The 22,955-nt window shown below is 39.3% G+C and overlaps 1 protein-coding gene across 4 annotated transcripts in view; it reads right to left on the reverse strand.

Annotated features, from left to right (window-relative positions):
• Dnm1l (dynamin 1 like) overlaps positions 1–22,194 on the reverse strand; it is a 55,656-nt gene extending 33,462 nt beyond the window's left edge. For 2 of the 4 annotated variants that reach the window (XM_036195602.1, XM_036195601.1), the window contains exons 1-2: positions 21,933–22,194; positions 1,376–1,523 (exon numbers count right to left, since the gene is read on the reverse strand). In XM_036195602.1, coding sequence (XP_036051495.1) covers positions 1,376–1,523; positions 21,933–22,034 — 250 coding nt within the window. In that variant the 5' untranslated portion in view covers positions 22,035–22,194. The remainder of the gene's footprint in view (positions 1–1,375; positions 1,524–21,932) is intronic. The other 2 variants (XM_036195600.1, XM_036195599.1) reach the window with 1 other exon arrangement.
• Between the last annotated feature and the right edge of the window lie 761 nt (positions 22,195–22,955).

Here is a 22,955-nt window from a genome sequence, read left to right on the forward strand (position 1 = left end):
GACGATACCTAGCAATTAAAAGTTTCCTATTTAGCTGACAGTCAATTGTAAAATATACTTACTAATATCTACAAGCTCATTAACTTTCTTCAGTTATTTTGGAGTCCCTGTTTTAAAGTCATAGTAGATGCTCATGACAGGTTTTTCCCCCTACTTTAAAATAAAATTAGAGTCATCATCACCAATTTCTTCTATGATAAATGAAGGGGAGAAAATCAGATGTAACTACCACCCCACCTCAAGGCAGAAGGTAAACAATGAAACTACACTGAGGACAAACCTCCCCAAAGAGCGCTCAGTACAAACACTATCTGAAAGGAAGAGCAAGTCCACAAAGTGCTACAACACACAAGTCTAAGTCAGACCCTGAACTGAACAGGATCACTACTGTCAGACATTTCAAATCTCACTAATATGATTAATATAGGATGTACATATGTATGACAAGATCTCTTAATAGAGAACATTTCTTAAAATTACCTTAATTTTTTAAGAACCAGCTATATACAACCATGAATATAATCATACTCTGGTCTTACTATTCATATACTCTATTTAAAAAAAAAGTCAGAGCCAGGCGGTGGTGGCACATGCCTTTCATGTCAGAACTTGGGAGGCAGAGACGTGTGAATCTGAGTTCAAGGCCAGCCTAGTCTACAGAGGGAGTGCCAGGGTAGCCAGGGCTACACAGAGAATCCCTGTCTTGAAAAACAAAACAAAACAAACAAAAAACCCAACAAACCCCTCAGTTTAGGTAATATAAAAAGGTTTTGGCAAAGGGGAGGGCCTTTACAAGTACAAATAGTAGATATTCTAGAGGTGAACCTTACTATAAGAAGAATAAAAATTAGTAATCTCTTCCTACAGCTGGACCTGGCAGCACATATTTGTAATCTAGGAATTTAAGAGCTAGATGCAGGAGGATCACAGGTTAGAGGTCATTCTTGGATATATGGTGATTCTGAAATCAATTTGAACTACCCTGTCTCACAAAACAAAAGAATCTTTCTATAAGTAATAGCCCTTCTCTTAGACTAAAGAAAGTATAATCAAAATTAGTGAGCACAAGAGCCCAGAAAAAGGCAAGTAAAATAGGAACTTTTTTTTTTAACTTTAAGTAACTGATTTCTATTTAATGACAGTTTACTAAGCTGAATTTTTAAAAGGGACTATTCCCAACAACTTTATACAGCAATTCAAATCAATAAAAATTGTTTTATGTTAAAGATTAATACTACTCCATAGGATTTCTGATTTTGCTATACCACTATTTCTCAATTCACAATCAACTTTTTACTTTGAAATTCAGCTCTTAAAAATATACAAAAATGGAACGACATTTTAAAATAATTCTTACTCCAGTTCTGAAATTTACCATTTTCTTCTCCTGTTGTTTTTCGTTTATCCTCTGGTGATACATGGACCAGCTGCAGAATGAGAGGTCTCCGGGTGACCACACCAGTCCCTCTGGGAAGAAGGTCCCTCCCCACAAGGCTTTCCAGCACCGAGCTCTTTCCACTGCTCTGAGAACAGAACATATGAGAGTAAAATAAATGACCGCTCTAAACAGACTCCACTAACAATGCAACATACACACACAAGTTAAACAATTCAAAGTCACAGAAAATAAAAACCCACACTTAAAATTAAAATACATAAAACAGTCCCTTGCTCCAAATTATTCTACTTTTTGATACCTTCTTAACTAAATCTTTTTTTTTAGCCTGTCCTGGATCTCGCTCTGTAGTCCAGGCTGGCCTCGATCTCTCAGAGATTCGCCTGGCTCTGCCTCCCGAGTGCTGGGATTAAAGGTGTGCACCACTACTGCTGGACCAAATCTTAAAGCCTATAGGTACCAATAATAGATAGTTATTTCACTTTAAATGGGGCATTACTAACTATATTTTTAATGTAGTGAACAGGAACTAAATTCTCTGGTTAGTTTTTGTCAATTTGCCATAAGCCAGATTTGTCTGGGAAGAGGAACCTTAAAGGAGAAAATACTTCAATCTGATTGGCTATAGGTGAGTCTGTAGGGCATTTTCTTGATTAATTGTTGATGGGGAGGGTAAAGCTCCCTGGGAATAGTGTCACCTATAGTCAGGTGGTCCCAGGTTTCGGCACCAACAATGTAAGTAAATTTGTTGCAACAACTCTGGGGAAAGGTGACCTAGGGAGTAGGCAACACCTTGAGCTGCTTAGGACAAATCTGATGACTGGAACTGCAAGGAGACAGTTCAGCCCTGGAGGGCAAGGTATCCTGGACGCCTCAAGCTGCTCGGCACAGCCCTGATGGTTGGAAATGTAAAGAAGTAGCCCAACCCTGGAAGGGAAATTTTTCTGACTTCTCAGGAAAGTCAGGATATACTTGGTGTGATGGGGGATGGTATCCCTGTAGGATATGCCAATCCAGAGCTGCTATACTTCAGGGGGCTTCCTAGCAGAGCTCTGCTTCTCTGGCCTAAGAGGATGCTTCTTTTGCTTCACTCTGCAAAAAGGGAAACTCTTACAGAAATGTAGCAATCTTCTCCAGCTCCGGAGAAAAGTGTTACTTTTCAGCTTTCTCTTGCTCTGTCCACTGAGGGACATCTCAGCAAAGATCTTCTGTTCAGCTCCTCCTTGCTTTGTTCTTTCAGCTCTCCCTTGTCTTGTCCGTGAGGGATGTCTCAGCGAGGACAGATCTTCTCTACCCTAGTGAATGGAGATCTTCATATCCAAAACTCTTTTGAGAAAGAGATTTATTTGGGAAGGAGGAATCTAGGAAAGTAGCTACCTCTACCAGGGTGGAGGGAACAGCCTTTAAAAAACAAAAAAAAAAACTGACCAGAGAGGTTTACATAGGATGTCTTGGGGGTGGAGTCAACCAGGGGTTGACTGGGGCCAGGGTTCTACTGTCCTGCTGTGTGATTGGTCGGTTTCACAAGTCGGTTGGCCAGGGGCAGAGATGGCTCTGGTCTGACTGAGTTTCTTTCTGCCCTGATCTGAGCCATCTTTCCCCAGTTCTGGGCTCCAGGGCAAGGGTGGGTTTCTTCAGCCAGCCCTTTTTCCCTACAGTATCCCCATTTGTAAATTCAATTACAGAGCCATTAGTTACCACCCAGATATGTGTGTCACTACTGAACCTATAGAATTACATTGTTATGCTGGTCATTGATATGGTTCATAGGCATCACAACTGGGTAGAACTGTTAGTTGCCCCTCTCCTTTGAAAAATTGTATTGGAGCCTTCTGGAACCATGAAAACTACGCCTTAGGGAGACAGTATTCAAATCAGTTTAGGATCAGCAGTTTTGGGGCCCTGTTACTGAAGTACATGGTACTTCAGCAATAGAGATTTACCTTCCACCTCTATGGGTGGGTAACCGAAGGCAACAGCAATAGGCTGTATGTTTTTGGAGACTCAGAAAGCCCTAACCAACAACTGAAAAGATGATTTCTCATATCTGGTATTGGAGTGTGTGTGTGTGTGTGTGTGTGTGTGTGTGTGTAGGAGGTTGTTAGGTGGTCTCTGGTTCTTGGAGGGAGCGCCATCAGCACAGATGAGAAGTTCATTAAAAATGTATATGTAGTTATACACGGATTTGTTATAGGTTTTTAAATTTTTATTCTTACGATAAATAGTGAATAGCATGATTCCTTGTGGCTTTTTCAGACATCCATACTGTTATTTTTCCTCCCTCCTCCTGTATTGACCTCCCTTCCATTCCCTATTTTCCCATCTCCACCACCAGATCACTTATATACCATCACTCCCTTTACTCTCCTCCCACTTTCTTCTACATCTTACTTCTCCCTCCCTTTCCCATATCCCCTATCAGATCACTTGTATGCTTACAGCTTTATGAGACATCCTTATTGTTATTTTACCTTCTTCCTATCATCTTCTGTATTTACCTCCCTCGTCCTACCTACAGAATCCCCCTTTTCCCATTCCCATGATCAGAATACTTGCACCCTGGCAGTCCCTCTCTATTGCTCTCCAACCCACCATTGCAGCAATGGTACTGTTTTACTTTCCTAGTTTCTGTAGTAACTACAAGCTATGTTACTCATATCTGAGGATTTCATGCTAGCCTCTGAGAGAGAGAACATGTAGCATTTGTATTTCTTGGTCTGGGGTTGTCTCACTTAAACACACACACACACACACACACACACACACACACACACACACACACACTCTTGATCCATTTACCTGCCAAGTTAATAATTTCATTTTTCTTTCCATAGTGTATATGGACCACATTTTCATTATCCATCCCCCAGCTGTACAACATTTAGATGGTTTTCATTTCCTAGCTATTGTGAATAAGGAGGTAATAAACATAGCTGAACAAGTATCTGTGGAGTATAATGTCAAGTCTACCGGGCACATGTCAAGGAGTGGTATAGCTGGATCATATGGTAGGTTTTAGATTTTGAGAATTCTCCAAACTGATTTCCACAGTAGCAACACCAGTTTGCAATCCCATCAACAGTGAATGAATCCCCTCAATCCTTGTACCCACTTCAGTAACTGTTCTTGGTTGTTCCATTGACCTTAGCCATTCTGATGGGGTAAGATGATATCTAAAAGTTGTTTTGATTTTTTTCCTCTCCTCTCTTCTCCTAATTACTAGGGACAATGAACATTTTTTGAGATATTTCTTAGCCATTCTTTTTTCTTCTTTTGAGAACTCTCTATTCAGGTCCCAGGCTCATTTTTTGAATGGGTAATTTCTCTTTTGTTTGTTTCATTTCTTGGGTTTCTTTGACTTTTTTTTTTTGAGTTCTTTATATATTCTAGATATTAATCCTGTCAGATATATAGCTGACAAAAATTCTCTTGATTCTGTGGGCTTTCTCCTCACCCATTTGACTGTTTCTTTAGCTGTGCAGAAGCTTTTTAGTTTCATGAGTTCCCACTTGTCAATTGCTGGCCTTAATTCCTGGGCAAATAGAGTCCCATTCAGGAAGTTCTTTCCTGTACTTACATTATGTAGGGTGCTGCCTATGTTTTCTTCTAGCAGTTTCAGTGTTTTAGGTTCCAAGTTTAGGTCTTTGGTCCATTTGGAGTTAATTTTTGTTAATTAGATATGGGTCTAATTTCATTGTTCTGCATGTGGAATCCAGTTTTTCCAGCACCATATTTTGAAGATGTTTTCATCTTTCCAGCATATGTTGTTGGTGTCTCTGTCAAATATTAAGTGGCTGAAGTTATATGTAGGCTCATGTGTGGGTCTTTAATTTTACTTCACTGGTGTACATGTCTAGTTTTGTGCCAATACCACATTGTTTTTACTACTATGGCTCTGTAATACATGTTAAGAACTGGAATCCCTCCAGCATTGTGGTGTCTTATTGTTGTTTGGTTGGTTTTTTGTTTTGTTTGCTCAGGATTGTTTTAGCTATTTTGGGTCTTTGGTGGTTCTATATTAATTTTAAGATAGATTTATCTATTTCTGCTAAGAATGAGATAAGTATTTTGACTGGGATTAATTACACTGAATCTGTAAATAGCTTTGGGTAGAATGGTCATTTTTACAGTGTTAATTCTACTAACCCATTGAGTGTAGGATACCTTTCCATTTTCTAGTGTCTTTATTTCTTCAGTGGTTTAATGTTTTCATTATAGAGGCACTTTACTTCCTTGGTTGGATTTATTCTTTGAGGCTACTGTGTTCATGATCTCCTTCTTGGTATGTTTGTTGTTGGTATACAGAAAAGCTATTAATGTTGATTTTGTATCCTGCCATGCTGCTGAATTTGTTTATGGTTTCTAGAAGTTTTCTGGCAGAATTTTTGAGATCTCTAATCTATAGTATCAAGTCATCTACAAATAGGGATACTTTGACTTTTTCCTTTTCCTACCTGTATCCCTTTAATTTCTTTCTCTTGCTTTATTGTTCGGCAGTATTTGTGGCACAGTATTGAAGAGGAGTGGACATAGTAGATATCCTTGTTTTGTTCCTGACTTTGTGGGATTGCTTCAAACTATTCTCCATTTAGGAAGATGTTGGCTTAGGTTTTTTATGTGTAGCTTCTATTGTACTCCCTCTAGCCTTACATTTTCTAGGGCTTTTATTATGAAGGCATGTTGATTTTCTCAAAGGCTATTTCTGCATCTTTTGAAGGTGATCATATGATTTTTGTTCACTACCCCTGCAATTCAGGGAGAAAGCTAATTTGGTCAGGTGCATAGTCTTTTTTTTTTTTTTATCTGTAATCCATTTCAAATTATTTTTTTAAACGATTTATTTATTTATTATGTGTACAGAAGAGGGTGCCAGATCTCATTACAGATGGTTGTGAGCCACCATGTGGTTGCTGGGAATTGAACTCAGGACCTCTGGAAGAGCAGTCAGTGCTCTTAACCTCTGAGTCATCTCTCCAGCCCATTTCAAATTATTTTATTATGTGTTTCTAGTATATGTTCCTCAGAAATATTGGCCTGCAGTTTTCTTTTATTGTTGAATCTTTATGTGGTTTGGGTATTAGAGTGATACCAGCTTTGTAGAAGGAATTTGGGAGTTTTCCTGTTTCTTTGTTTTGAATAGTTTAAGAAATAAACTAATGGCTGTAGATCATTTTTGAGTCTAGTACAATTCTGCTATGAATCCATCTAGCCCTGAAAAAAAAAAAGCTGGGAAGCTTTTTATTACTATTTCAATCTCTTCATTTGTTATGGGCTGTTGACTTTTTAGTTTAATTGTGGTGGATTCAATGAATCTAGAAAAATCAACCATTTCATTTAGATTTTCCAGCTTCATGGAGTACAGGTTTTTAAAATATTTCCATAGAAAATCCTGAGTTTCTTTGGTGTCTGTTATAATGTTTTCCTGTTCATTTTAGACTCTGTTAATTTGAGTCATTTCTTTCTTTTGGTTAGTTGGGCTAAGGGTTAGTCAATTTTGTTCATCTTCACAAAGAACCAGCTCTTAGTTTCATTGAGTCTTTGTACTGTTTTCTTTGTTTCAATTTCATTGACTTCAGCTTTGATTTGTTTTTTTATTATTTCTTGCTTTTGAATGGGTTTAATTTGTTCTTGTTTTTCTAATTTATTGAGTTGTACCATTAAGCCACTTATTTGTGCTTAAGATGTGTTACATTTGTTTATGCTGTGGAACATTTATTTGAATTAGGCAAAGATGCATTGCATTCTTTTATGCTGCATTTGTTTAACTCTGTGAAGCTATGTTACTTTGCACATCTGATTGGTTTAATAAAAAGCTGAATGGCCAATAGCCAGGCAAGAGAAAAGTCGGGGTTGGCAGACAGAATAAAAAGGAGGAGAAATATGACAAGAAAAGATTGAGGAGCAAAACAGGAGAAGGAAATCATGGGCCAGCCACCCAGCTACACAGCAAGACATGAACTAAGAAGTAAAGAAAGGTATACAGAAAGAGAAAGTTAAAAGCCCAGAGGCAAAAGATAGACAAGATAATTTAAGTTAAGAAAAGCTGGCTATTATGTTGGAGAGGATGTGGAGAAAGGGGAACACTCCTCCACTGTTGGTGGGAATGCAAACTTGTATAGCCACTCTGGAAATCAGTATGGCAGTTTCTCAGAAAATTGGGAATAAGTCTTCCTCAAGACCCAGTTATACCACTCTTGGGCATATACCCAAGGAATGCTCAATCTTACCACAAGGACACATGCTCAACTATTCATATCAGCATTATTTGTAATAGCAAGAACCTGGAAACAACATAGGTGCCCCTCAAATGAAGAATGGATAAAGAAAATATGGCACATATACACAATGGAATACTACTCAGCAGTAAAAAACAATATCATGAAATTTACAGGCAAATGAATGGATCTAGAAAATATCATCCTGAGTGAGGTAACCCAGACTCAGAAAGACAAACATGGTATGTGCTCACTCATACGTGGATACTAAATGTGAGGGAAGGGAGGGCCAGACTGCAACCCACAACTCCAGAGAGGCTAGCAAACAGGGAAAGACCCTAGGAGGGACACATGGATGACCCAGTGAAGGAGAAGTGGATGAGATCTACATGAGTGGACTGGTGGCTGTGGAGTCCCCATGGGACTGGACTAGGCCCTTTGGATATGGAAGATGGTTGTATGGCTCAAACTGTTTGGGGGGCACCCAGGCAGGGGGATCGGGATCTGTCCCTGGTCTATGGGCAGGCTTCTGGAATCCGGTGCCTGTGGTATGACACCTTGCACAGCCTTGGTGCAGTGGGAAGGGGCTTGGACCTGCCTAGGCTCAGTGTGCTGGGCTCTGCTGACTCCCCATGGGAGACCTCGATTTGGGGTGTGTGGGGTAGCTTGGGAAATAGGGCTGGGGGATGGAAGGAGGGAGGAGGGGGGATTTGTGGATAGTATGGGAGTGAGTAGAAAATTTCTTAATAAAGAAAAATGAAAAAAAAAAAAAAAAGAAAGAAAAGCTGGCTAGAAATAAGCCTAGCTAAGGCTGGGCATTCATAAATAGAATAAACTTCCTTGTGTGTATTTATTTGCGAGCTAGGTAATGGGCTCCCTAAGAATCAAAGAGCAAAGAGCCAAAAGAGTTAAAAAAAAATGTTCCTTCTGATTTTTTTTAGTGGGGCACTTAGAGCTATATATACTTTCCGAATAGGGCTGCTTTCAGTTTGTCACAGGGTTACTGTTGTGTTGTTTTCATTTTCACTTAGTTCTAGGAAGAATTTTATTTCTTTCTTGATTTTTATCTTTGACTCAATCATCATTTAGATATCAGTTCCTTAATCTCTATGAATCTGAATATTTACTAGAGTTTTTTTCCCCTGTAAACTTTAAGGTTTTTTTTTTTTGTTTGTTTGTTTGTTGTTGTTTTTTGAGACAGGGTTTCTCTGTGTAGTTTTGGTGTCTGTCCTGGATCTCACTCTGTAGACCAGGATGGCCTCGAACTCATAGAAATCCTCTTGGCTCTGCCTCCCAAGTGCTGAGGTTAAAGGTGTGAGTCACCACCACCCGGCACTGTGTTGAGATAGGACACAAAGAGTGCTTTCAAACTTTTAAAATTCATATTTATTTGTTTTGGTCTAAAATAGAGTGGTCTATTTTACAAAAGTTTCTATGTACTTCTGAGTAGAATGTATATTCTTTGTTGTTTGGATAGAATATTATGTAGATGTCTGTAAATCCATTTGATGTATGATGTCAATTAATACTCATATTTCTGCCTACTTTTTATCCAGATGATCTGTCTACTGGAGAAAGTGGGGTCCTGAAGTCATCTACTATAAATGGATTGATGTTAATCTATGTCTTTAAGTCCAGTAGTAGATTTTTATTTTAATTTTTTTAGTTTCTCGAGAAAGTGTTTCTCTGTGCTTCTCTGTGGCTGTCCTAGAACTTGCTTAAGTAGACCAGTCTGGTCTTGAACTCATGGAGATCCACCTGCCTCTGCCTCCCGAAAGCTCAGTTAAAGGCATGTGCCACCACTGAATAGTCCAATAGTAGATTTCTAATAAAATTGGGCATCCCTGAGTTTGATGCATATATCTTTAAAATCATGTCTTCTTGGTTAACTGTTCCCTTAGTTAGAATAAGGTGTCCCTCTTTATCTCTTCGGATTAGTTCTAGTTTAAAGTTTCTTTTGTTTTATTTTAGCTTATAGTTACACTACTGTATGAAGAGAAGTTCAGGCAGGAACTGAAGCCGAGGCCATGTAGAAACACTGCTTACTGGCTTGCCTCTCATGGTTTACTCAGCCAGCTTTCTTATAACACCCAGGATCACCTGCCCAGGGATGGTACCAGTGCACATGAGTTGGGCCCTCCTACATCAAACATTAATTAAGAAAATGTCCTACAGACTTTTCCAGAGGCCAATCTTAGGGAGGTATTTTCTCAATCCCTCTTTCCCTAGGTTTGTGTTAAGTTGACAAAAAAAACAAAAAACAAAACCTCAGCACATCATTATTTAAATTGATGCAATTCATATGGGTGTACACAGACTTCAATAACTTATTAGCTTACTAAACCTACTTCACTTAAAATGTTACATTTATAGAGTATACAGATTTTGAGTACTACCTGGCTGCATAAATAAGATAGAACAGTTTGCTATGAACTTTGCTACTTCAATACAGGGACACTAATAAGTTGGCTTAAATTTACATGCCTTCTGGCTTAAGGCTGTCTGAATTTATTAAAATATTAAAAAATCATTAAGGACAAAAAGAAAGAGAAGGAGCACTTCTAACTCCATAATGAAGCCAGTATCACTCTAATACCAAAACCTGGTAAAGATACAACAAAGAAAAAAAAAAAAAACCTACAGATCAATATTCCTGATGAACATCAATTCAGAAATCTTGAATAAAATACTGGTAAGCCAAATATAAGCATACATCAAAAAACCATCCAACATGACCAAGAGGGCTTTTATCTACAAGATGCAAGGATAGTTCAACACATCCAAGTCAATAATTTAATAAAATAAATGAACCTAAAGACAAAAATCACATGATCATCTCAATAGATGCAGAAAGGGCTTTGACAAAATCTAATATGCCCTCATGATCAAAGTCCTGGAGAAAGACTGGACATACTGAACATAATAAAGGCTATAGATGACAAACCCACAGCCAACATTTATCCTAAATGGGGGAAAAAATCAAAGCAATCATACTGAAATCAGTAACAAGACAGTATTATCCATTATTCTCACTCCTTTTCAATATAGTCCTTAAAACACCAACTGGTGCAATAAGGCAAGGGAAAGAAATTAAAAATTATCCCTATCTGCAGATGATATACTATACACAAGAGACAAAAATTCCTCCAGAAATTTTAGAAAGTGACAGGATACAGAATCAACTTACAAAAATTAACCACTTATCTACACACCAACAACACCCTATGAAAACACAGACACAACCCGATTCACAATAGCCTCAAAGAAAAAATATCTAAGCAATAACCAAGTAAATGACCTATACAGTGAAAACTTTAAACCTCTAAGAAACTGAAGACACTAGACAATAGAAAACTTCCAATGCTCATGCTAGATAATTCATAGAATTAATATTGTAAAAAAGACCATTATGCAAAAATAGAGATTCAATGCAATCCCAATCAAAATCCCCATCTTCATTTTCACAGAAATAGAAAGAAAAAAATTGTAAAATATATATGGAACAACACAATACCCCAGAGAGCCAAAGCAATCCTGTGCAAAATTTCTAGAGGGATGATCATTCTAGATTACAAGATATATTATAGAGCCAGAGTAATACAAACAATATGGTAATGGCACAAAACAGACATGTAGACCAACAAAGAAAATAGACACAAGAATATGTAACTATAGCCATCTTCTGATATTTGACAAAGATGCACAAAACATAAACTGCAGAAAAGGCAGCATCTTCAAGAAATGGTGCTGAGAAAACTGCTGTCCACATGTAGAAAAATGAAACGAGGCTCAAATCTATCATCACTTTGAACAAAAACTAACTCGAAATGGATCGAAGACCTAAATGTGAAATCTGAAACGCTAGAAGAAAAGAAGAGCAGTGCCCTACATGATCTAGTCATTAAAAAAAAGAGTTTCTGATAAGACTCCATTTGCCCAAGAATTAAGACCAGAAATTGACAAATGAGACCTCATAAAACTGAAAAGTTTCTGTATAGCAAAAGAAACAATTGTTTGAAGAGAAAACGCACAGAATGGGAGAGAGTCTTGGCAGCTATACAGCTGAAGGGGGCTTAATATCAAGTGTCAAAAAAGACTCAGTGAAAACTGGACAACAAGGCTGGGCGGTGGTGGCGCACGCCTTTAGTCCCAGCACTCAGGAGGCAGAGGCAGGTGGGTCTCTGTGAGTTCAAGGCCAGTCTGGTCCACAAAGAGAGTTCCAAGACAGCCAGGGCACACAACCTTGTCTCAAATATAGCAAAAAAAACCAACAAAACCCCCTAAAACAAGGATAAGAGATCGAATATACAGTTCTCCAAAGAGTAAATCACAGTGGCTAAGAAATATCTCAAAAAATGTTCATTATCCTTAAGACTGTACACGTACCACACTTTCATTATCACTTGAAGGACATTTAGTTTGTTTCCATTTTCAAGCTATTGTGAGAAAGTGGCAATGAATGCTGCTGATCTGTGTGCAGGATGGCGAGTCCTTTGGCCCCATGCCAAGGAGTGTTACAGCTAGATGGGACATATAGATTTGTTTTTAGCTCTTTGTAAGTTCTCCAAACTGAGTTTCACCAGTCTACAATCCCACCAATGAGGGTTCCCATTTCCCCACATCCTCTCCAGCCTTTGTTGTTTTGTTGATCTTAGATATTCTGACTGGGGTCAGATGAAACCTCAAAATTAATTGAATTCACATTTTCCTATCTTAAGGATGATGAACATTTTTTGAAATATTTCTTACTCACTTTGATTTACTGTTTGAAGGTAAATGGGCAGATCTAGAATATACTATACTGAGTGAGGTAAACCATACCCAAAAGAAAAACACACTATGTTCTCTCTCATCTATGGTTCCTAGCTTCAGCTCTTCAGATTTGAGTATGTAATCTGGAGTAACCATAGAAACCAAGAAAGTAAAAAAAGGTAACATGGTTTGAGGTGGGGGAGGGTACAGAGGAGAATAGCAGGGTACAAGTGATATGAAGGGGGAATGAGAATCTGTGGGAAGTGTTAATTGGAGAGAAAGGTAGAAAGTCAATACAGAGGAAGGAGGAGGGGCAAACAACATTAAGGATGTTTGGAAAAGCCATAAAGAATATATTATTTTTTTATTTACATAAAATACATATAAGTGTACATATATACATAAAATTATGCTACGTGGGTTGACAATGCCACCCCAAGAGCCACAGACTACCTAATAAAAAGCCCAGTACCAGTCATGAGAAACCCCTTTTGAGTTGCCAGTCAGGGGAATCCAAGAGACTTCTAAGACAACATAAACTATTGTTGTTGCCAGAGGACTAACTTGTGTAGAACAGGAAGGTGCTATGCAAGTTTCCCAGGGAAGGAAGTATCCAAAAGTCCTACTCAGACATGATGCTATGAACCACAATGACGAGAGGCAAGATATCCCTAAGGGTGAGGTAGTGGCACACATACCTTGGCAGTTACCAAAAGCTAATTGTACTGAAGAACCACTCAACAAGAAGGAAATCATGCCTGCCTGGTACTGGAGACCTGCTCAATTACTTGGGGCTACCAAGGTCACTTATAAAAGAACCTATTACCACTACTTTACTCAACTAGCATAATTCCTAACTTCATTAAAAAAGTACTTATCCTTGTGCCCACAGATCAAAGAATCTTCTCTTTGCAATATACCAAGACATTACAGAAAACCACAAAATGCAGAGTAACTGATTGTAGGGTGCCCACCCCCAAGGGACACATCTACAACACAACTCCTACACCTAAGCCTCAGGAAGCATCAGAGAAGACGGGGCTGAAAGACTGATTGTAAAAGGCAGATAACCAGAACGTCTGCTATGAAAGTCTATCCCTAAGAAGTTAACAGGAAAGCTAAACCCATGATGGGTCCACATTATGAATGCCTAAATAAGTACAACATTAACAGACATGCTAACATGGAATGTGGAGACCCACAGAGGTTTCCTAGTGAGATCTGAACTTGCTTTACCCAGCAGGGCTGTATAGGGGAATGACTGGACCACGGGCGCAGTTGCCAGGTGTTTGGAAGGGTCTGCACTTGGCTGTGTGGCATGCTTTGATCTAGCAAGGGGAAGGTCTTTTGCCCTGTCCCTTGGTATTGTTATATAAAAAGCCCCATTTGAAGAAACAGAAGGAGGCCAGTGGATTTTGATGCAGGTCCTCCCGAAGCTATCCCGTATTTCTGTCTGTCTCCTCTCTGTTATCTATCTAAAACTTTCTTATTCCTCTCTCCTCCTCATAGGAACCCTTTAAAAGGTGGGAACTGGCCTCCCACGGATGGTGCCCTTAACAGGGACATAGGTTCAGGGACCCCCACAATGGATGGGGGAAATCTCACAGGGTCCTACCCCTAGATAAAGAACTATACAAGAAACCAAGGATTGCTGAGAGGGAAAGTCTTCCTCAGGACTGCGCCCTAACTGACTATCTTCTGAAACTATATACATACAAGCAACACTAGACGGACTAAGCACATCCTGTTTACATGTGTGTTAGCAATAACAATTAAAAACATTAGATGGACTGAGCACATTGCATTTACATGTGTGTGTTAACAATAACAAATAAAAACACTAGATGGACTAAGCACATTGCATTTACATGTGTGTGTTAACAATAACAATTAAAAACAATAACAATTAAAAACACTAGATGGACTAAGCACACTGTGTTTACGTGTGTGTGTGTGTGTGTGTGTGTGTGTGTGTGTGTGTGTATGTGTGTGTGTATTAGCAATAACAATTAAAAAGGAGGCCATAAATTTGAAAGGTGGGAAAAATGAGAGAGGATGGAGGGGGGAAAGGAAAGGGAAAAAATGACAATATTTTAACATCAAAAAAATAAAAGTAAAGTATATCTCAAAGCCAGGTGGTAGTGGTGCATGCCTTTAATCTCAGCACTTGGAAGGCAGAGGCAAGTGGAGCTCTTTGAGTTTGAGGCCAGCCTGAGCTACAGAGTGAGTTCCAAGACAGCCCACAGCCAGGGCTACACAGAGAAAGTCTCTAAACAAAACAAAACAAAGAAACTATCTCAGAGGTACTTACTTAGAATGCAAAAACTTCTGGGTTTTATAAGTCCCCCCAAAATGTCCTCATTTCCCTCAAAATGTATAGCCATTTTAATCAGTAGTAACATTTATTGAACATAGCACATAAATAACAATTACCATTTTACATGACTAACATTTGATTTGAGTACCTTTATAAGACTGCTATCAGGTCTCATTTTGTCAACTGAATTTTTTAAAACTCTAATACAGCCCTGAACTCAGAGATCCTCCTGCCGCTGCCTCCCAAGTGCTGGGATCAAAGGCATGTGCCACCATGCCAATTCATTCAACTTTTTAAGTCATAAGTTTATATTTTTCATTACATACAGCAGACTCTTAAACTCCTGCTATTAATGTAACTGGTAACAATCCATTTCTTTAATTTTTGCATTTTACTTAGAAGTACTTTCCTTAATATCTACTTTGCTTAAATATTCCTCATAGACTTCTTAGAAATATTCTTATCAATTTACCAGTTAAACTGACATGCTTTTTTCCTTACAGCTCTACCTAAGAACAAAATATAACCTGTGGCATTAACATACTCTTTTTACACTGAATAACTAATGCATACATAGCTCAAAATATTAACACGTCAACTCCCATAGTCCAGGCTTTCTATAATATTATACTCCTAACAGTTATTAGTAAAGAATTTTTATTGACTATGGAATTCTGGATCATAAGAAATTCAGATATCTGATAAGGCCAAATTTATATCTACAAACCCACCCCTCTCCACAGAGCTAGAGACATAACTCACATTTAGACTGTACATTTGGCATGTTTAAAGTCCTGGGTTCAAGCCTCAAGGTCTCACTATAAGAATACAGCCTCACCCCACTTTTCCAGAAAAGCATAATACAGCCATGAGTCTATAAACAAGCTGTCTAATGAACTCCATACAAGTAGGAAACAAAAAACCCATTGTGACAAATTAGAATCAAATTGTCAAAAAGCAGACAAACAACAACAAATCAGAGAAATGACTCACTCATCACCTACAAGTTTCCTCAGTAGGATTAATAATGGATATAACAGACTTTCCATCAAAAGCTAAGCAATAGAATGGTTCAAGGTGCTAAAAGAAAAAGTATCAACTAGAGGTGGTACTACCTATCATCCCAGCACTCATGCAGTTGATTCAGTATTGACAATTCAGAGCCAAACTGAGCTACAGAATTAGATTTGACTCAAAAGACAGAGTGTGTATGCAATATTCCCCAAAGCAAACTGCAGACCCTGTCAAATCCAAACAATCTTAGTTACAGAAATGGGAAAGCTAATACTAACATTCATATGGATTGTCAATGGACCCCATATAACCAAACAATCCAGAAATAAGAGCAAAGTAATCAGAAGTGTGGTAAGGGCCCGAGAGTAGAAATATGAAATAGATCAACACATCTATGGTTAAATGATTTTGAAAAATGCCGATACTATGCAATGAACAGAAGATTAACTCTTTAAGCAAATGGTACTCAGACAAGTAAATACGCATATGAAAAAGATAAAGCTGGACCCCCATCGCAGACAAAAATTTTCTGAAAATAGATTAAAACCCCAAATATTCAAGATAAAACATTAAAAGAAAAGATAATAAACCTCTACATTCTGGAATTTAGCAACATGTTAGAAGTCTAACCAACAAAGAAAAAGATCAATTTTATCAAGATCAAAAACTTCTGTGCATTGAAAGACATTAATCAGTGTGAAATGGGAATCTCCCAAGGAGAAGAGAGTATTTATGAACATATTGTTAAGGTCCTAGTATTCAATGTATAAAGAACTCTAACAATTCAACAATAAAAGGACAACTCCAACAAGCACATAAACATGTTTAAGATTAGTTACTCAAGCAAGGTAAAGTAAATCAACAATGGCACAGTGCACACACATTATTAGGATGGCTCAAAGACAGATAAATACTGATGAGGACAGAAAAACTGTAGCCCTCCTACTGCTAGTGGCAATTTTTAAATGGTGCAGCCACTGTGGAAGTTTTATGGCCTATAATTTCAATCCTAGCTATATACAAAGATGAACGGTCAGAGTGACACTATTTAGAGTAGCAGAAACATCCCAAGTGTCCAACAGGGGTGAATAAATAACAAACTGTCATTTATCCATGTATTGAAATATTATTTAACCTTTAAAAGGAATGAAATACTGATACATACTACTACATGAAAAAAACTGTGCTAAGTGAAAGAAGCCAGACATAATGACTGATGCTTAGACACATAAAGACATAGAATGATCATATTCTGTATTCTATTTCCATACAATATTGAGAATAAGTAAATCTAGAGAATAAAGTAGAACAACATTTGTGTAAAGAGAAATAGGGAGCAACTACTTAAGGACTAGAGTTTTCTTTTGCAATACAATGTTTTGGAGACAGAAGTGGCATATTTACTTAAGAATGTGCTAACTGCCACTGAACTGTCTCTTTAAAATGATTAATTTGAACACAGTAAGGTGAAACACTCCAGTAATCCCAAACTCAGGAGTCAGAGGTAGATGCACTACCATAAAGTTCCAGGCCAGCCTGAACTAAACATTAAGACCTTGTCTCAGAAACACAAAACAAACAAAATAAAGAAAACAACTTAAAAATAAATTATTACTATATGATCTGGGGGGATGTCTTTCTGTATGCTGTGAATGTGTTGCTCTGATTGATTGATAAATAAAATGCTGATTGGCCAGTAGCCAGGCAGGAAGTATACTACAGGCAGGATAAGCAGAGAGGAGAATGCTGGGAAGTGGAAGGAGACACTGCCAGCCGCCGCCATGAGAAGTAAGATGTAAAGTACTGGTAAGCCACATGGCAACTTCTAGATTAATAGAAACGGCTTAATTTAATAGCAAGAAGCCTGCCATGGCCATACAGTTTATAAGTAATATAAGTCTCTATGTGTTACTTGGGTCTGAGTGGTTGTGTGCCCCGGTGGGACTGGAGAAATCTCCAGCTACAACGATCCAACAAATCTATTCCTAGTATCAAGGGATCTGAAAGCACTGTTCCCACAAAAATTGGCAAGTAAATATTTACAGCAAAATTATTTATACTAGAAAAAAAAACATAGTAACAACCAGTGTCTATCAAGGATATTCAACCTATATTAATACACATCACAAAATGTATAATCCTAAAAGGCATGATGAGTGGATAAACAAGGTATAGTAAATCTATAGAAGAATATAACCAAAAAGGGAGGAGTGAGAGACATATCATAGGGCTCTGTTTATATGAAATGTCTACACCAGGCAACATCTATAGACAAAAAGTAGATTAGTGCTTATCAGGATTTAGGGGAAGGTAAAATGAAAAAGTGGATCCATAAAGGGTAAAGGCTTTCTTTATGGGGCAATATAAAGGTTCTAGTTTGTTTTATTCTGCTGTGATAAAAACATAATGACCAAAAGCAACTTGGGGAAGAAAGAGCTTATTTTATCTTATAGGTTATAGTCCACCATGAAGAGAAGTCAGGGAAGGAAATCAAAGAAGATCCCAGAGACAGGAACTGAAGCAGAAACCATGGAAGAACACTGCTTCCTGACTTGCTCACCATAGCTCACTCAGCTTGCTTTTTCATAAAACACAGGACCACCTGGCCAGGAGTGGTACTACCTACAATGGGCTGGAACATACATCATTTAATCAAGAAATGCTCCAAAGACTCACTTACAGTCCAATCTGAGAGCAGCAATTTCTCAATTGTGATTCCTTCTTCCTGAATGACTCTAGCTCATGTCAAGAAAACTAGCCAGCATAGAAAAGTCAGGAATCAAATACTAGTGATAACTTCACAACTCAATGTCTATACAGGTCACCAAATTTGTACTTTACTATGACTTTATGGTGTATAAATATCTCAATTTTCTAAATGTTAAACTTTTTAAGTTAGTTTACAAACTGATTGTGAAAATCCTTTTGATTTGTCCTAATCACTGAAGGAATGCTGAAATTACTGAACTAAAAGGCAAAAAGAAATTCACCACAAGCTACACTAAGCCACAGCCTCAGTTTGACGTCATCTGCACTGTGATGCCAGCACTGAATGGTGGAAGTTTGGATTATACACCTACAGGCCTGCCTTTTCTGATTCTCAGCTTAAAAAATAGTGATTAAATTTCCCAAGTTGAGGCACAAAGGTTGTTTTTAATCTTAGCCTTCTTCTCCACCTGCAAAATACAACACGGTCTAAAAAAGTATCAATCTTCTCTCTTCCCATTTGCTTTTCTTTCCATGCAGACTACCTTAGAAATCAGAAAGTATTAGCTGAGAAATAAAGAATCAATGGCTGGGACTTCTAAATGTAATGATAACACACACGATACCACCACCTACCTGTTCACCATGTCTGAGCAAGGGGCTGTGGATTGAAAAACAGAGACAAGAGACTGCGGGTCATTTGTATCAGCAGAATGCCCAATGCCATTTATTGAAGGAGGGAGGAGGCCTTAAATACAGGCTTACAGCACAATGGGAGAACCCTGGAGGGCAGAAGCTCACTAACCAATGTTCTACATTCTTGCATCTAAGCTGTTTACACCAAATGTACGATATTCCAGTGAGTGTTCAGGAGGGTGGAGACCAGCAGGGAATCAGCATAGGAAGGACATCAAGGTCAAGGTCGGCAAGCAGGCAACAGTTACCCAAATTGGGGGTTCCAGGACCCTACACTAAAAACAATTCCCTCTCTCCAACTCTTTTCACTCCTGACCCCAGGGAAGTGTGCTTATGAGTTGACAAAGGTTGCCAAGAATGCCACACATGGTGGCACAGGCCTTTTATCCCAATACTCAGGAAGCAGAGGCAGGCAGATCTTTGTGAGTAGAAGGCCAGCCTGGTCTAAATGGTGAGTTTGAGGCCAGCCTGGTCTACAGAGCAAGTTCTAGGACAGGTTCCAAAGCTACACAAAGAAACCTTGTCTCAAAAAAACAAAACAAAACAAATTTATTATGTATACAGAGTTCTGCCTGTCTGTATGCCCACATACCAGAAGAGGGCACCACATCTCATTATGGTTGTGAGCCACCAGGTGGTTGCTGGGAATTGAACTCAGGACTTCTGGAAGAGAAGCCAGTGCTCTTAACTTCTGAGCCATCTCTCTAGCCCCTGACAGTAATTTAATAGGGAAGACAGAGAAACTTCCTGTTTTACAAAAACAGAAAATACAAGTAGAGTATTGATATGTATGTGCATGTTTGGAATTCATTCACTGTACACTACTCCATTAAATAAGAATGTGAACTATGTGCTGTATTTTTGTTCTACATCATCAGAATAAAATGGCAAAGATTTAGTGTTAGACATGGGGAACTAAAGGTTCTAGACTCTACTTCTTTTGTACCTGAATTTAAAAAAAAAAAAAAAAAGAACTAAAATTTAGATACTAAGAAATTAGACAGAGGAAAAAAAACTGTCAAGTTAAAAATCGATCCTTTGAAAATTTCTAACATTAACACAGAGAAGTGGCATGTAAGTGTCACCATTGGGATGAATTTCAAAGGCCTTCCTTCTTCCCACACTACCCATCTACTGAAGAAAGAAAAAATATCTTGATTTTAAACTCTTTACACTGATTCATTATATCCTTGATTCTTTTACTGAATCATAGTTAAAATGCTCTAGAAAATCTCTTTAGAGATGCCTTAGCGGTTAAGAGCACTTGTTGCTCTTACAGAGGACCGGACCCAAGTTCAGTTCCTAGCATGTACATGGCAGCTCACAACCATCCGTATTGCCAGTTCCAAGGGGTCCACTGACCCCCTTTTAGCTTCCACAGGAATTAGCAAGTATGAGATGATACATACATGCAAACAAACACTCATACACATAACATAAAAATAACTTAAAAAAGAAATATCTCAGAGTCAGGGGAAACTGTGGCCAGGATGTAAAATAAATAAATAAATAAATATCTAATAACAATGAGTAATATGTATCATTGAAAATCTTTATGGAGTCCTCCTAAATGGCCCCAGTGAATAAAATAAAAAAAAAAAAAAAAAAAAAACAACTACTGTTTATGGTATACTTGATGACTCAACTTCCAGTCAAGGCCAACCTCAAGTGCTGGAATATGCAGACACGACTGACAGAACAGAATCTACACTAACCCTGTTAAGAGAACAAGCAAATGGTCTGAAAATTATCTCTACTGTTTTAACCATTTAAAGCCCAAATAAAAAACAATAAACTACAGAAGGGTTTGAAGTATATAGATATCTTCTGATCTATTTCTTCTCGTAATATTGATAGACTTTTTGTATGTAGATATAACCCATGGAATATGGAGAAATCATCATCTCAGAAGAGAACACTATTAACTATTACATGGAAGCACTTAAAAATCTGTATTATAAAGGGGCTGGAGAGATGGCTCAGAGGTTAAGAGCAAAGGCTGCTCTTCCAGAGGACTCAAGTTCAATCCCAGCACCCACATGGCAGCTTTACAACCGTCTGTATCTCCAGTTCCAGCACCAGGCAAAACATTCACATACATAAAATTAAAAAAATAATAAATCTGGGAGTGGTGGCTTGTCGGTCAAAGGAGCTGAGGGAGCTGGACTGCAGTTTCAGCCAATTCAGGACACTTGGTGAATTCTTAGCTACCCTGAAATACAGGGAAGGACCTGTCTCAACTCCTCCAGCCCCAAAGTTACGTTATTCCTTTTCAGTCCAAAGCAAGCGTTAAAAAGGAAACAAGAAGGAAACTCACACATCTCTGTCATTCTAGAGAGTTATTACTTCAATATTCTTTCCACGTAAAAACAAACAAAAAACTGACTCATCCACATGAGAAGGCTGGAGAACCTCATGCCAACTTTGGGTCACAGCCACAAAACTATAAACACCAAAGCCAAGGAGTAGTACACGAAAAACTTGGCGCTCCTTCCTAACCTCAGAACTCCAACTACACACGGGATGTCTTCTAATCTTTTTGCGCCGTAATGCTCCGGGGGCCGCCGACTCACCACTAGCTTGCCGCCCCTGGGCCCCACGGCGATTCCGAGCCTCTCGCGTCCTCAGCCGCCGGAAGGAAGCGACCGCCGCTCACACGCCCTCCCGCGCGTCCCCCGAGTGCCCTTGGGCCAAGCCGCGCCCGGCCGCAGGCTGCAGGCCATTCGGCCGCTGAGCGCCGGAGACTGGAGGGGAGCACCGGGCGGCTGGCCTCCTGCCCGCTGACACCCGCAGGCCTTCGGCCGGGACAGGCCTCGCCATCGCGGCCTCATCTCACCTGCGTTCCCACCACGACGATCTGAGGCAGCTGGATGATGTCGGCGCCCACCGTATTGAAGACGTCCTGCAGTTTATTGATGACTGGGATTAGGGCCTCCATGACTCGGAAAACACGGGACCCCGACCCAGGAGGCCACTGCAATGAATGGGGATGGGGCCCACAGCCCGCTGGCTTCCTCTTCTCCTCCGCCCTCTCCTCGGGAGCCCGCACCCATTGGGCCAGGCCGCCACCTCCCAGCCCGCTCCCGGCAGGCCATGCGCCACGCCGGAGGTGGGGACGCAAAGACTGCCGGGAGGTGTAGTTCAGGCTTAGTGGAACGCGGAGGCCTATTCCAGAAGATTTCGACCTTCCGGAGCCTGGAGATAAGGAGGCTGCGACAATGATGTTGAATCTTCTCTAGTCAAAACGCTAGGGAACAGCTAGATGCATAATGATTGTTAAAGTGTTCGGTATGAGTATGCCTCCGGGAGTCAGGGCACACACCTGTAAAATAGCCCTGGGAGACTTAGGCAAGAGGATCACATAGTGAAATCCCTTTTTAAAAGAAAAACATGGAGTCTATTAATTAACGGATGTCATCATTTCCTTATGAGAACACTTTATGCAGAGCAATCAAGGACACTTTAGTAAAATGTCTCTGGACATTTCCACCGCCCCAGTCTACCCTCAACTGGATGACTAGTGTGGCTCTCAGTTTGTGGCCAGGAAGTCCGTTTTTGCAGAGGAAGCTGGTTTTGCAGTTCTGTATCTCATCAAAGTTCTGAGAGTGAATGATGAATCTTCAGCTTAAACCACACACACCAGCTAGGCAGTGGTGGCGCATGCCTTTAATTCCCAGGGCTTGGGAGGCAGAGGCAGGGGAGGCAGAGGCAGGTGGATCTCAGTGAATCTCAGAAATGAAGGCAGAAAGAATTTGAGACCAAGGATGGGAAGAGTCGTGAAACGCTGCCGTCTATTTTTGAAGCTGCTATGGCAGCCATTAATACATAGCCCCTATAGATACCTGCGCAGCTATCGTGG

The sequence above is a fragment of the Onychomys torridus genome, chromosome 8 (assembly GCF_903995425.1).
Source record: "Onychomys torridus chromosome 8, mOncTor1.1, whole genome shotgun sequence".
Classification (NCBI taxonomy): domain Eukaryota; kingdom Metazoa; phylum Chordata; class Mammalia; order Rodentia; family Cricetidae; genus Onychomys; species Onychomys torridus.